The sequence below is a fragment of the Bombina bombina genome, chromosome 2 (genome assembly GCF_027579735.1).
Source record: "Bombina bombina isolate aBomBom1 chromosome 2, aBomBom1.pri, whole genome shotgun sequence".
Lineage (NCBI taxonomy): Eukaryota > Metazoa > Chordata > Amphibia > Anura > Bombinatoridae > Bombina > Bombina bombina.
In genome coordinates, this window is record NC_069500.1 from 89,362,520 (window position 1) to 89,378,797 (window position 16,278).

The 16,278-nt window shown below is 39.1% G+C and overlaps 1 protein-coding gene across 1 annotated transcript in view; it reads left to right on the forward strand.

The window, feature by feature from the left end:
• SEC11C (SEC11 homolog C, signal peptidase complex subunit) overlaps window positions 1-6,533 on the forward strand; it is a 55,229-nt gene extending 48,696 nt beyond the window's left edge. Inside the window, exons 5-6 of the mRNA XM_053701170.1 lie at window positions 3,766-3,823; window positions 6,355-6,533. Coding sequence (XP_053557145.1) covers window positions 3,766-3,823; window positions 6,355-6,408 — 112 coding nt within the window. The 3' untranslated portion in view covers window positions 6,409-6,533. The remainder of the gene's footprint in view (window positions 1-3,765; window positions 3,824-6,354) is intronic.
• The last annotated feature ends 9,745 nt before the right edge of the window (window positions 6,534-16,278 follow it).

The window sequence follows — 16,278 nt, forward strand, 5'->3', positions numbered from 1 at the left end:
ATTTCTTCTGCTCGGAGAGTCTCGGAACTCTCGGCTTTGCTGTGTGATTCACCTTACCTTGTTTTTCATGCTGATAATGCGGTTCTTCGTCCTAAATTAGGTTTTCTTCCTAAAGTGGTTTCAGATTCAGAAATATTAATCAGGAAATTGTTGTTCCTTCTCTATGTCCTAACCCCTCTTCTCATAAGGAATGTTTGTTGCACAACTTGGATGTTGTGCGTGCTCTGAAGTTCTACCTGCAGGCGACTAAGGATTTTCACCAGTCTTCTGCCCTGTTTATTTGTTTCTCTGGAAAGCGTAAGGGTTAGAAAACTACTGCAACTTCTCTTTCTCTCTGGTTGAGAAGTATTATTTGTTTTGCTTATGAGACTGCTGGTCAGCAGCCTCCTGAGAGAATTACGGCTCATTCCTCTTCTTGGGATTTAAAAAATGAAGCTTCTGTGGAAAAGATTTGCAAGGCTGCAACTTGGTCTTCTCTGCATACGTTTTACAAATTTTACAAATGTAATACTTTTACCTCGGCTGAGGTTTCTTTTGGGAGAAAGATTCTTCAAGAGGGGTGGTGCCTTCTGTTTAGGTCTGCCTGTCTTGTTCTCCCTCCCTAGTCATCTGTGTCCTCTAGCTTGGGTATTGGTTCCCACTAGTAATTGATGACATTGTGGACTCTCCATATCTTAGGAAAGAAAACAAAATTTATGCTTACCTGATAAATTTCTTTCTTTACGGATATGGAGAGTCCACGACCCCACCCTTAAATTTAAGACAGTTCATTTCTGACTAAACCTCAGGCACCTATGCACCTTTGTGTTATTCCTTTTTCTCCATTTTCCTTTTCGGTCGAATGACTAGGGATTATGGGTAGGGGAGTGACACTTAAAGGGACAGTCAACACCAGAATTTTTGTTGTTTTAAAAGATAATCCCTTAAGTACCAATTTCCCAGCTTTGCATAACCAACACAATTATAATTATACACATTTTACCTCTGTAATTACCTTGTATCTAAGCCTCAGCAGACTGCTCCCTTATTTCAGTTTTTTTGACAGACTTGCATTTTAGCCAATCAGAGCTGTCTCCATGGTAAATTCACATGCATGAGCTCAATGTTATCTATATGAAACATGTGAACTAATGCCCTCTAGTGGTGAAAAACTTTCAAAATGCATTTAGATTAGAGGCGGCCTTCAAGGTCTAAGAAATTAGCATATGAACCTCCTAGGTTTAGCTTTCAACTAAGAATACCAAGAGAACAAAGCTAAATTGGTGACAACAGTAAATTGGAAAGTTGTTTAAAATGACTTGCCATATTTGAAACATGAAGGTTTTTTTTGGACTTGAATGTCCCATTAACAGCTTTGCTGTGGTGCTCTTTGCCTCCTCCTGCTGGCCAGGAGTAATATCCCACTAGTAATTGATGACGTTGGGGATTCTCCATATCCGGAAAGAAATTTATCAGGTAAGCATAAATTTAGGGATTTTTTTGCGGCATACGCACATATCCTGTGAGGGCCTGTGCACCAGTATTCAAACACCACACCTTTGCAGAGAGTCTGCAGTGGCTTTGATGACAAATGATGTCTTCACAGAAGCAATACACACCACCACCAGCTTTCTAAGCAGGCATGATGTTTGACTAGTTCACTGTTTTCACAGGATATGTGCGTATGCCGCAGAAAAAAACAGTAATATCTTTTACTAGAAGTATTTTTGCCAATAGAAGTATATTGCAAAAAAATTCTTCTATTTTATATGTAAATGCACCCATACAATTTAACTTTTGACCTTTCCATCACTTTAAACCCTTCTGTCATGTGGCCGTAGATCAATGCAGTTTATAGTATAGCCCAGTGTTCCGTGTAACGGATGTCTACGTCCATACTGCTGGAAGCCCAAGGAATCTCGGTTGGCAAGAGACATCTGAGACTTGCTGTTGGTGGGCTTCTAGCTTCTGCCTTCGTATGGTAACGGGGCACGATCAGTGCTTTATTACCAAATGAAGGCAGATTGACAGATTGTTACAGACAGTGACACAGTCTTTACCACTGTCTGTAACGATCAATGTTTGTGCCAGAGGGAGCAGAGGGGGGAGGGAGTGAAAGGGGTCCTAGGCTGCAGAAAATTTTTAAAGGGAGAAGAAGGGATGGGAGGCGACACTACAGCAAAAAGGTGAATTTGAAAGTTGGTGGGGCTTCCCTTTTGATCATGGGGAGGGGGAAGGTAGAGGGGGCACCACTACACTATAGAAAAAAAAAGAAAAATTAATAAATAAATTTAAAAAAAAATACATATAAACTAGGTAATGACAGACAGGTCAGTACCTAAGATGGCTGCCACTAGTGTCTGCCAGTACCTAAGACCAGTGGGGTGGGGGGTGAGAAAGGGAGGGAAGAGAGCTGTTCGGGAGATTTCAGGTATGGGTGAGGGAGTGGGAGGTGTCAGGTGGGAGGGTAATCTCTACTCTGCATCATAAGCTAACTGATTAACACCTTCACTGCCAAGAATTTCAAGTAAGGCTGCATTCTAATTGCTAAAAAGCAATGGCAAAGCCATGCATGTCTATTTCTGAACAAAGGTGAACCCAGAGAAGCTTTGAAAACCATTTGTCAAATGACTGCAGTAGCTGTGTGTAAATAGTTTGTTAGTTTGCGAAAAAGTGTTTTTCTATATATGATTGTGTTTGGTGGCCAAATAGTGACATCAGTATACCAAAATAGGCCTAGATCAATACCATGGGTTGTCTTAATTTAAAAAAAAATATACAGGTGGCCCTCGGTTTACAACGGTTCAATTTGCACCGTTTCAGAATAACAACCTTTTTTTTTTTCAGTCATGTGACTGCTATTGAAAAGCATTGAGAAGCAGTGCATAGATTAAAATAGCCAGTAGGTGGAGCTGTCCTCTTGTGTTGCAGCAAAGATATGCAAGCCAAGCAAGCTGAAATTAATCAGTTTAACCAGACCTGAGCTATCGAGCAGCTTGCAAAGGAACAAGATCTTCCTCTCTATAAATCAGTCCAGATTGGAATGCATAGAAATAATGGTTTGCAGAAAAATGCAAGTAAAGTCTGTGTGTTGTGATTATTTTATTATGTTATAATGCTGTTTAGCAAATGTTTTTGTTCATTTAACTTAGTTTAATTATATATTCTGTGTTGTGTGATTATTTTATTAGATTTATAATGCTGTTTAGAATTTTAAGTCTTCATTTCAAAGCTTTAAAAATAATGAATTAGGTGTTACTTATGCCAATTTTGAGAGGGGCCTGGAACCTAACTCCATCACTTCCCATTGACTTACATTATAAACTGGGTTTCAATTTATTACGGTTTCGATTTACAACCATTCCTTCTGGAACCTAACCCCCGGCATAAACTGAGGGCTACCTGTGTGTGTGTATATATATATATATATATATATATAGTTTACATAGGTAAATCAAAAACTTTATTTCTTTTTAAATGGAGTGATGGCAAAAATGCTAAAAATTCTCTGGTACTTTAAGCAATTTTTTCTCTGAAATCCCTGTTAGCAAAGGGGTTAATGCAGAGATTCACAGCTGTTTTCAGCTTTCCTGTTTTTTCATATTGTTATACTCACATTTATCCTAGCTGACATTAAGTTAGCGTTTGTACAATAATACGTATCAGAACATGATTTGTTCTCTCTACAGATTGTAGATAAATGATGCGCATTAGCAAGCGACATAACTATCACATAAATAACAAGTAATTTCTATTTATAAATCCTTTTTGTTTGTTTTCCTAAAGGTTTTTGCCGTATGTTGGGATGGTTACTATTGTTATGAATGATTATCCCAAATTTAAGGTAAGTTATTACTGTACAGTGTTTTCAAAAATTTAATTTCAAATTTCATTCCCCTTCCACCCAAAATACAAACTTACCCAAACAATAAAGTAAGGTCTAAGAAGCAATTGTTTAAAAAAAAAAAAAAATGGTCTCATTTAATTTGTGTTCACATAATGATTCCTACAGGAAACATAATATCCAATAGTCTATGGATTATTTTAACAATTGCCGTATGCCAGCTGAATTTAGGCTCTGACACCCTGGCATTTCAGTTCCGTATTCATGGTATAAATTTGTGCTTGATGGATATGTTATATTGATTATTAATGTATTTGAGTCTTGTTTCATTTTAAAATGTCTTTAACAATTTTCTATTCACGGCAAATTCATTTTATTGTTCCGTTTTGAGAACTGGTAAACTTTACATACAACTAATGTGTATAGAAAGATTTACTTTGAAATAACTGCAGTTAAAACACTCGTATACGATCGGGTTGATTGACACCCCCTGCTAGTGGCCAATTGTCAGCGAATCTGCAGGAGGCGGCATTGCACAAGCAGTTCACCAGAACTACTTTTGCAATGTTAAATGCAGACAGTGTATGCAGCGATAAATCTACCCCTTGGTCTCAAAGTGGTGACATTAAAATGTCTTGTACTTGAAATGTCAGCTAAATTGAAATAGATTGAAATAGTTATTATTATTATTATACTTTATTTATTAAGCGCCAACATATTCCGCAGCGCTGTCCATGGATACAATTCATTTAAATAAAACAATACAAGACTTGTAAGATACAGGACAAAATTTAAAAACACATACAGGAGGGATTGAGGGCCCTATTCCCGTGGGAACTTACAATCTAGAAATAGTTGCCATAACATTAGATGACAAAGCAGAAGTCTGTCGAGTTAACGCATTGACTGCCTAAGAGAGCTGCAGCTCATTGCTTGCTCTAACCCTACAGCAGCATTTATAATGCTTGCGATATAAACCATGATTTATTTAGTTATACAATGATACAGTAGACAACATTTCAGTGTCACTTTGAATGTCCCATCACAGTTCATTTTTCTATTAAAGTAAACAATATTTTGCCTGGATACTGTGTAGGATGGGTGTTGTATTAGATGGTAGCTGCTCATTTGTTAAAGGGCATTAAAATGTTTATTTTTGCATAGAAAAAAATACATAATGCTCTTTTATTATTTAATTATATAATTTATCTGTTTTTTTCCTGTAATTTAAAGTGAATGTAAATTTTGATGCTAAAGTGCCCGGTTTTTAAAAGTTTGATTAAAAACAGGGGCACTTTAATTCATCAAAATTTACATTTCACTCCTGTTGTGAAAAAAAAAACTTACCTTTTAAACTTGACAGCAGCTCTGACTTCCTCCGGTCATCGCAAGCCATTTCTGATGTCAGAAATTATGGATAGGTCATCCTCCAATCACGGCTTTCCCAGGGGAATCAGTGTCTTATTCAATGCCGTGATTGGAGGAAGCCGGATTCCTCATTTTAGACCCATGAAGAGGCTTTGCAATGGGTGGAGGAAGCTGGAGCTGCTGTCAAGATTAAAAGGTAAGTTTTTTTGTTGTTGTTTTTTTTCACAACTGGAGTGAAATGTAAATTTTGATGAATTAAAGTGCCCCTGTTTTTAATCAAATTTTTAAAAACCAGGCACTTTAGCATCAAAATTTACATTCACTTTAACTTTGAAAATTCTAGTTTTCTTAGAGTGCTTACTTGATCAGTCCCTATTTGGCTATAGCAGATGATAAGATACTCAAGAGACTAGCAAAATTACAGTTTAAAGGGATATTAAACACTTAATACATTTATTCCCCGTAGTATTACGGTTATTCTTTGCCTCCCTCTAGTCATGGGTGCTACCATGTTAAAACCTAGCTTTTACTACATTCCAGTACTAATGTGTTTGCACATGTGCAGCAACTCTCCTTCTGATACCTGCAGTTAAACCTAGGTTTCAAAATTGTGACATCTATAATTAGCGGGAGGTGCATGAAATTTAGTGCTTTATGTCCCTTTTTAAATTTGTATTTTATACATAGATCTTTTGCTTATATGGCAGTATAAAAACAATATTCCTTCAGGTAAATTTCCTTTGTAACAAAGTAATAATGTTAGAACATAAACCACCCTCATTTCCTCAGTGTAATAGTACGTTTAATTGTAGAAAAAGAATAATAATGTTTGAAATTATAATAATTTGAGTTTTAGGGGTCAATTTAGCAAGCTCCATAACCTGTCCGCCTGCTTTGAGGCGGCGGACAGAAATCAACCCGATCGAATACGATCGGGTTGATTGACACCCCCTGCGGTATTGCACCAGCAGTTCACAAAAACTGCTGGTGCAATGAAGGCATTTATCGATGTGCAGCGGACATAATACGCTACATCGTATCATGTCTGCTCGCACTATAATAAATTGACCCCTTACAATGTTACGTATAATGCATTTGTTTCACTAATATTACGTTTCACATCTTAAGCTGTCTTTAATAACGGTATTTCATTTTCTTTACAGTATGCGGTTTTGGCTGTCATGGGGGCTTTTGTACTTTTAAAACGGGAATCTTAAAGTGAAGAAGAATGTTATGATTATAAATAAGTTAATATATATTATCATGTTTTTTTTCTTTAAAAAAAAAATGAACGTGAACTTTTCTTGACTTGTTCAAATAAACATTCTTTTTAAAGTTATAATTTGTTATTTACTTCATTGAGCTATTGTAATTATTGTTTTTTCCAGCAATGTATTGGTTAATAAGTAAAAAAAATTTTTTTTTACATATTTACTAAATTCACTTTATGATACTGATACTAAATTTTGCCAAAGATTGTGATTTTTATGTTTAGAAAAATATTCGCTTTGTGATATTTGAAAAATCCTAAACTTAAAGGGACATAAACTCAGATGTTTTCTTTCATGATTTGGAGAGAATATACAATTTTAAACATCTTTCCAATTTACTTCTATAACCAAATTTTCTTGTTTACTTCTTATCCTTTGTTGAAAAGCATGAAGGTTAGTTCAGGAGTGTGCACGTGTCTATAGCACTATATGGCAGCAGCAATTTTGTAACAATGTTATACATTCGCAAGAGCATTAGATGGCAGCACTATTTCCTGTCATGTAGTGCTTTAAAATTGTATTCTCTATCTGAATCATAAAAGAAAAACGTTGGGTTTTATGTACCTTTAAAAAAAAAAAAAACTTTTTATTTTCATGGACTTCATTTCTCCAACATTGGTGTGTCCGGTCCACGGCGTCATCCATAACTTGTGGGAATAGTCTCTTCCCCAACAGGAAATGGCAAAGAGCACAGCAAAAGCTGTCCATATAGCCCCTCCCAGGCTCCGCCCCCCAGTCATTCTCTTTGCCGCTCTGAACAAGTAGCATCTCCACGAAGATGGTGAAGAGTATGTGGTGTTTAGTTGTAGTTTTTTATTCTTCTATCAAGAGTTTGTTATTTTAAAATAGTGCTGGTATGTACTATTTACTCTGAAACAGAAAGAGATGAAGAGTTCTGTTTAAAAGAGGAGTATGATTTTAGCAGCAGTAACTAAAATCAATTGCTGTTCCCACGCAGGACTGTTGAGCTGAGAGAACTTCAGTTGGGGGGAACAGTTTGCTGACTTTTCTGCTCAAGGTATGACTAGCCATTTTTCTAACAAGACTGTGTAATGGTGGAAGGCTGTCATTTTCCCTCATGGGGATCGGTAAGCCATTTTCTTAGACTTAGAAAGAATAAAGGGCTTATTATGGGCTATTAACTGGTGGACACTCTTAAGGGCTAAATCGATTGTTTATTTAAGTTGTTTTTTAAAGTTTGAAGTAATTTTCACACTTTTATTGTTTGGGGAACGTTTTTATCGCCAGGCACTAGTTAAGACACCTTCCCAGTCAGGAAGGGCCTTTCACTATAGTAGGCAGAGCCTCATTTTCGCGCCATTATTGCGCAGTTACTTTTGAGTACAGTGCATGCAGCTGCATGTGTGAGGGTCTGGTATCCACTGAAAACGTTCCTAGAAGGCTTGAATTGGTATCGTATACCCCCCCCTGGGATTGGTGAAGTCGCAACAAAGGCTGTGGCTGGGACTGTAGTGGGGTTAAAATTGCAAACGGCTCCGGTTTCCACATTTTAAGGGTTAACAGCTTGAAAATTGGGGTGCAATACTTTGAATGCATTAAGACACTGTGGTGAAAATTTGGTAAAGATTGGATAATTCCTTCATAGTTTTTCACATATTCAGTAATAAAGTGTGCCCTGTTTAACATTTAAAGAGACAGTAACGGTTTTGTTTTAAAACGGTTTTTGTGCTTTATTAACCAGTTTAAGCCTGTTTAACATGTCTGTACCTTCAGATAGATCATGTTCTGTATGTATGGAAGCCAATGTGGTTCCCCCTTCAAATATATGTGATAATTGTGCCATAGCGTCCAAACATAGTAAGGACAGTACTGTCACAAATAGTAAGGTTGCCCAGGATGATTCCTCAGATGAAGGAAGTAGAGATAGTTCTACATCCTCTCCTTCTGTGTCTATACCAGTTATGCCCGCACAGGCGACCCCTAGTACTTCTAGTGCGCCAATGCTTGTTACTATGCAACAATTGACGGCAGTAATGGATAACTCCATAGCTAATATTTTATCCAAAATGCCAGCATTTCAGAGAAAGCGCGATTGCTCTGTTTTAAACACTGTAGAGCAGGAGGGCGCTGATGATAATTTTTCTGTCATACCCTCACACCAGTCTGAAGTGGCAGTGAGGGAGGGTTTGTCAGATGGAGAAATTTCTGATACAGGAAGAATTTCTCAGCAGGCAGAACCTGATGTTGTGACATTTAAATTAGAGCATCTCCGCGCATTACTTAAGGAGGTGCTATCTACTCTGGATGATTGTGACAATCTGGTCATCCCAGAAAAATTGTGCAAGATGGACAAGTTCCTAGAGGTCCCGGTGCACCCTGATGCCTTTCCGATACCTAAACGGGTGGCGGACATAGTGAATAAGGAGTGGGAGAAGCCAGGCATACCTTTTGTCCCTCCTCCTATATTTAAGAAATTGTTCCCTATGGTCGACCCCAGGAAGGACTTATGGCAAACAGTCCCTAAGGTCGAGGGGGCGGTTTCTACACTAGCCAAACGCACGACCATTCCCATTGAGGACAATTGTGCTTTCAAAGATCCTATGGATAAAAAATTGGAGGGTTTGCTTAAAAAGATTTTTGTACAGCAAGGTTACCTCCTTCAACCTATTTCATGCATTATTCCTGTCACTACAGAGGCGTGGTTCTGGTTCGAGGAACTGGAAAAGTCGCTCAGTAGGGAGACTCCGTATGAGGAATTAGCTAATTCCTTTATTTTAGACGCCGCTTTGCAGTTAGCGAGGTTAGCGCCGAAAAATTCAGGGTTTGCAATTGTGGCACGCAGAGCGCTCTGGCTCAAGTCTTGGTCGGCGGATGTATCTTCCAAGACAAAAATATCCCTTTCAAAGGTAAGACCCTTTTTGGGCCAGAATTGAAAGAGATTATTTCAGACATCACTGGGGGAAAGGGCCATGCCCTCCCACAAGATAGACCTTTCAAGGCTAAGAATAAGTCCAATTTTCGTTCCTTTCGCAATTTCAGGAACGGACCGGCTTCCAACTCTGCAGCCTCTAGACAAGAGGGTAACGCTTCCCAGACTAAACCAGCTTGGAAACCAATGCAAGGCTGGAACAAGGGTAAACAGGCCAAGAAGCCTGCTGCTGCTACCAAAACAGCATGAAGGGGTACCGGATCTAGTAGGGGGCAGACTCTCTCTCTTTGCTCAGGCTTGGGCAAGAGATGTTCAGGATCCCTGGGCACTAGAAATAGTCTCTCAGGGTTATCTTCTAGAATTCAAGGAACTACCCCCAAGGGGAAGGTTCCACATGTCTCACTTATCTTCAAACCAAATAAAGAGACAGGCATTCTTACATTGTGTAGAAGACCTGTTAAAGATGGGATTGATACACCCAGTTCCAACTGTGGAACAAGGTCAGAGGTTTTACTCAAATCTGTTTGTAGTTCCCAAAAAAGAGGGGACTTTCAGACCAATTCTGGATTTAAAAATTCTAAACAAATTTCTCAGAGTTCCATCGTTCAAAATGGAAACCAATCGAACAATTTTACCTACAATCCAGGAGGGTCAATATATGACTACCGTGGATTTGAAGGATGCGTATCTACATATTCCTATCCACAAAGATCATCATCAGTTCCTAAGGTTCGCCTTTCTGGACAAACATTATCAGTTCGTGGCTCTCCCATTCGGGCTAGCCACTGCTCCCAGAATTTTTACAAAGGTGCTCGGGTCCCTTCTAGCGGTTCTAAGACCAAGGGGTATTGCAGTGGCACCTTATCTGGACGACATTCTAATTCAAGCGTCGTCTCTTTCCAAAGCAAAGTCTCATACAGACATTGTTCTAGCCTTTCTCAGATCTCACGGGTGGAAGGTGAACGTAGAAAAAAGTTCCCTGTCTCCGGCGACAAGAGTTCCCTTTTTGGGAACAATAATAGATTCTTTAGAAATGAAGATCTTCTTGACAGAGGTCAGAAAGTCAAAGCTTCTAAACGCTTGTCAAGTTCTTCTCTCTATTCTGCAGCCTTCCATAGCTCAGTGCATGGAAGTAGTAGGGTTGATGGTTGCAGCAATGGACATAGTTCCTTTTGCTCGAATTCATCTAAGACCATTACAACTGTGCATGCTCAAGCAGTGGAATGGGGACTATGCAGACTTGTCTCCAAAGATTCAAGTAGACCAGATGACCAGAGACTCACTCCGTTGGTGGTTGTCCCAGGAACACCTGTTTCAGGGAATGAGTTTCCGCAGACCAAAGTGGGTCATTGTCACGACCGACGCCAGTCTATTAGGCTGGGGCGCGGTCTGGGATTCCCTGAAAGCTCAGGGTCTATGGTCTCGGGAAGAGTCTCTTCTCCCGATAAACATCCTGGAACTGAGAGCGATATTCAATGCTCTCCGGGCTTGGCCTCAACTAGCGAAGGCCGGATTAATAAGATTCCAGTCAGACAACATGACGACTGTAGCTTACATCAACCATCAGGGGGGAACAAGGAGTTCTTTGGCGATGAGAGAGGTATCCAAAATCATCGAATGGGCGGAGGATCACTCCTGCCACCTATCTGCAATCCACATCCCAGGAGTAGACAACTGGGAGGCAGATTATCTGAGTCGTCAGACTTTCCATCCGGGGGAGTGGGAGCTCCACCCGGAGGTGTTTGCCCAGTTGACACAATTATGGGGCATTCCAGACATGGACCTGATGGCGTCCCGTCAGAACTTCAAGGTCCCTTGCTACGGGTCCAGATCCAGGGATCCCAAGGCGACTCTAGTGGATGCATTAGTGGCGCCTTGGTCATTCAACCTAGCTTATGCGTTTCCACCGTTCCCTCTCCTTCCCAGGCTTGTAGCCAGGATCAAACAGGAGAAGGCATCGGTGATTCTGATAGCTCCTGCGTGGCCGAGCAGGACTTGGTATGCAGACCTGGTGAATATGTCATCGGCTCTACCATGGAAGCTACCTTTGAGACAGGATCTTCTAGTACAAGGTCCATTCGAACATCCAAATCTAGTTTCTCTGCAGCTGACTGCTTGGAAATTGAACGTTTGATTTTATCCAAGCGTGGGTTTTCAGATTCAGTGATAGATACTCTGGTCCAAGCCAGAAAACCTGTGACTAGAAAGATTTACCATAAAATATGGAAAAGATATATCTGTTGGTGTGAATCCAAGGGATTCTCCTGGAGTAAGATTAAAATTCCTTAGATCCTCTCCTTTCTCCAAGAAGGTTTGGATAAGGGATTGTCAGCGAGTTCTTTAAAAGGACAGATTTCTGCTTTATCTGTCTTGTTACACAAACGACTGGCAGCTGTGCCAGATGTACAAGCTTTTGTACAGGCTTTGGTCAGAATCAAGCCTGTTTACACACCCTTGACTCCTCCCTGGAGTCTAAATTTAGTTCTTTCAGTTCTTCAAGGGGTTCCGTTTGAACCCTTACATTCCATAGATATCAAGTTACTATCTTGGAAAGTTCTGTTTTTGGTTGCTATCTCTTCTGCTAGAAGAGTTTCTGAATTATCTGCTTTGCAGTGTGATCCACCCTATCTGGTGTTCCATTCAGATAAGGTTGTTTTGCGTACCAAGCCTGGTTTTCTTCCAAAAGTTGTTTCCAACAAGAATATTAACCAGGAAATAGTTGTTCCTTCTTTGTGTCCGAATCCAGTTTCAAAGAAGGAACGTTTGTTACACAATTTAGATGTAGTCCGTGCTTTAAAGTTCTATTTAGAAGCAACAAAGGATTTCCGACAAACTTCTTCTTTGTTTGTCGTTTATTCTGGTAAGAGGAGAGGACAAAAAGCTACTGCTACCTCTCTTTCTTTCTGGCTGAAAAGCATCATCCGATTGGCTTATGAGACTGCCGGACGGCAGCCTCCTGAACGAATCACAGCTCACTCTACTAGGGCTGTGGCTTCCACATGGGCCTTCAAGAACGAGGCTTCTGTTGATCAGATATGTAAGGCAGCGACTTGGTCTTCTCTGCACACTTTTGCCAAATTCTACAAATTTGATATTTATGCTTCTTTGGAGGCTATTTTTGGAAGAAAGGTTTTGCAAGCCGTGGTGCCTTCTGTTTAGGTAACCTGATTTGCTCCCTCCCTTCATCCGTGTCCTAAAGCTTTGGTATTGGTTCCCACAAGTTATGGATGACGCTGTGGACCGGACACACCAATGTTGGAGAAAACAGAATTTATGCTTACCTGATAAATTACTTTCTCCAACGGTGTGTCCGGTCCACGGCCCGCCCTGGTTTTTTAATCAGGTTTGAAAAATGTCTTTCTCTATACACTACAGTCACCACAGCACCCTATAGTTTCTCCTTTTTTTCTCCTAACCGTCGGTCGAATGACTGGGGGGGCAGAGCCTGGGAGGGGCTATATGGACAGCTTTTGCTGTGCTCTTTGCCATTTCCTGTTGGGGAAGAGAATATTCCCACAAGTTATGGATGACGCCGTGGACCGGACACACCGTTGGAGAAAGTAATTTATCAGGTAAGCATAAATTCTGTTTTTCTTCTGAAGACGTTCTCAGCCTTTGTCACTAATTTCACCAAGGGATAGTTTGTACTACTAACCATCTAAATACCTTTAGACGTTGAGGTCTCATTAAAATATTTGTTCATTTTTATAAATAGTATTGGTAGATATGTTAAAGGCACACAATTCCCTAAAATATATATCTTTGTTCCATTTAAAAGTGAGTATTTAAAAAATGTATAATAGTGCTCTATTTTTTTGTAGTAAAAAAAAAATGGATTGTCCTGTGCTTTATAAACCAACTTCTGATCCTGCAGCAGTTCTCCCTGTCAGCCAGTGAGCAATAAATACATAGGTATTAGTGCAGTGTTTGTTTCGGTTTCTATTTAAGCAGCATTTCTATTCCGTAAAGCGACAGTAAAGTTATAATTTAAAGGGACACTGAACCCAAAATTTTCCTACATGATTCAGATAGAGCATGACATTTTAAGCAACTTTCTAATTTACTCTTATTTTTTTTTTTTTCATTGTTATTTTTTATTGAAATTTTCAAAATATACAGCACGTTTAAGTAGACAGACAATGGGTATTAAACATTATACGCTGTTTACAACATCCAATGTGTTATACATATCCGTGTCTATCCTGTTTATTCACAGTTTTAACCCACAATATAAATTACAGTCCTAAAGTCTTTCTGAGGTATTCTGTGGGATTATTCCATGAGGCTTTAAAGCCTTACACATTTTGCAATACTGTGATGTTAAGATAACAACAATGCAAATATACAATTAACAAAAATAACATCTAAATGAAAAATAAATAAACAAACAAACTGCAGAGATTTACTTGTTAGAGATGATCTTAACAATATGGGTCCATACATTTCATGTGGTGTATTAGTATTTATGTATACTGTAAACTTAGGCTTGTGTCATACATTATGACTGATCATTTAGGGCTTAATGGTTCATAACTCATATGTCATATATCACTATCTCTACCCACCTCCATTCAGTTATTTTGATTGGCTTGAGTTTTCAGTGTTCTTTATAAGTATTATGTTATATATTTATTAATTTACTGATTTATTTATTTATTTACCGATCCCGTGTACGTGTCCCAGAAGAATGTCATGTCATTATAGAAGGTTAGTCTGTTTGATTTAAAATAGAAGTATCTTTCTAGTGATAATGCCTCTTGAACTTTCCCCCTCCATAAGTCTGTTGTAGGTAAGTTGGTTAATTTCCAGTGTGTAGCTATTAACTGTTTAGCAACATTTAACATAATGTGACCTAGGCTTTTTTTGATTGCGCATTTTATATCTGTAAGCTCATTGAAGAGACACACTGATGGGGTAGGTGCAATGCTGCTCGATAGTACTTTATTTATTTCATCTATCACTTGCTCCCAGTATGTGTTTACCTCCTTACATGTCCACCATATGTGGCTCATGGTCCCCGATTCTCGGAAACACCTCCAACATCTGTCATTAGCTGTTGGAAATAGGTATTTTGTCCTACTTGGTGTCATATACCATCTGGCCAGTACCTTATAGTTTGTCTCTAGGGCGTTTGTTGTATGTGCTGAGAAAGCTATATTCCGGAAAAACCTTTCCCATGTCTTTGATTCCTGATGTCCAAGTAATTCCCTTTCCCATCCCCTTACAAAGTTATGTGGTTTGGGTGAAGTGGCGGTAATTAGAAGCCTATATGTAATGGATATGAGTCTTCTTTGTGGATTAGCACTACTACAAAGCTGTTCAAAAGGTGTTAACTGTCTTGTCAGGTTGGGTCTGTTCCTATGAGTGTATATATAATGATTGACTTGGTGATAGTGTAGCCAATTCCTAAAGAATCCATTGCCCACATTTTCCAATTCATTTCTGGGTTTTAGTTTCCCTTGGTTTGTGATTCGTGATATTGTAATACATCCCTCTAAATCCCGGACTATACTTTTATTATATTCTAAACCTGTTTTGAATTCTGGATTTGCCAAAATGGGGGTTAGAGGAGAATAGGAACTAGAGACGCCTTTAATTTTATCACATATCTCCCTCCAGTCTAATATTGTGGCCAGTACTGTAGATGTGGCCTTTTCTACTATTTTTGGTATAAGTTTGGGTGTCCAGCAAGCTCCTCCTAGCTGGCTGACCCCTACGAGATCATGTTCGATTTGAATCCAATGTTTGGGATTATCTGGATCGTTCCTGCACCATTCTATTATTCTTTGTAAGGATATTGCTTTTTGATATAATAGTAGGTTAGGTACCCCCAATCCTCCCATTTCCCTAGGGGCGTACATTGTTGATTTATTGACCCGTGGTGGGCGTTTCTTCCAAATGAAATCATAAAATATTTTTTGAAGTTTGTGTATATACATATGAGTATGTGATAGTGGTAAAGTCTGCATTATGTATAGGATTTTTGGTAGAAGCATCATCTTTACTGAGTTGATTCGCCCTAGCCATGAGGAATTTTTTGAGAGCCATGATGAGGCCTGATTAGATATATTATTCACAAGTTTACCATAGTTGGTAGACCTCGTAGATTCTATACTATTCGTTAAGTGTACACCTAAGTATTTGATAGAGGTTGATTGAACTGTGTATGTGTAGTTTTTTTTTACATGTTGATATGTCTATGTCTGTCATGTGGATAGGCAGGAGTTCAGACTTACTTGCGTTTACTGAGAAGTTGGATATCTCGCCATAGGATTGAAGTTCACGGCGTACCGCGGAGAGAGACCTCAGTGGATCAGCTAGGGAAAGTAGTATGTCATCAGCAAACATAGATAGTTTATATTCTTTTTGGTTGATGACTATGCCTTTTACATTCCCATTTTGTCTAATTTTACTCGCTAATATCTCTAATGAGAGAATAAATAAAAGTGGGGACAGGGGGCAACCCTGTCTTGTTCCATTATTTATTTCAAATTGCTCAGATAGCGTACCGTTAATACGAATTTGGGCTGTTGGGAAAGAATATAATGCCATTACTCTATTGATAAAGAGAAGTGGGAAATTGAATTTGAGAAGAGACGCTTCTAGGAAGGTCCAATCTAACCTATCAAAAGCTTTCTCAGCATCTGTGGAAAGCATTACGGAGGGGATCTTAAATCTATTAATATGTTCTATAATATTTAATATTTTGATCGTGTTATCTTTGGCCTCTCTCCGCGGTACAAATCCTACTTGGTCTGGGGAGACTAGTGTTGGTAGTATGCTGTTAATTCTAGCGGCCAATACCTTAGCGAAAATCTTTAGGTCAATGTTCAACAAGGATATTGGTCGGAAATTGGCAGGTGTGTCATGTTTTTTACCTGGCTTGGGGAGCACAGTTATGTATGCCTGTAACATTGTATCTGGAA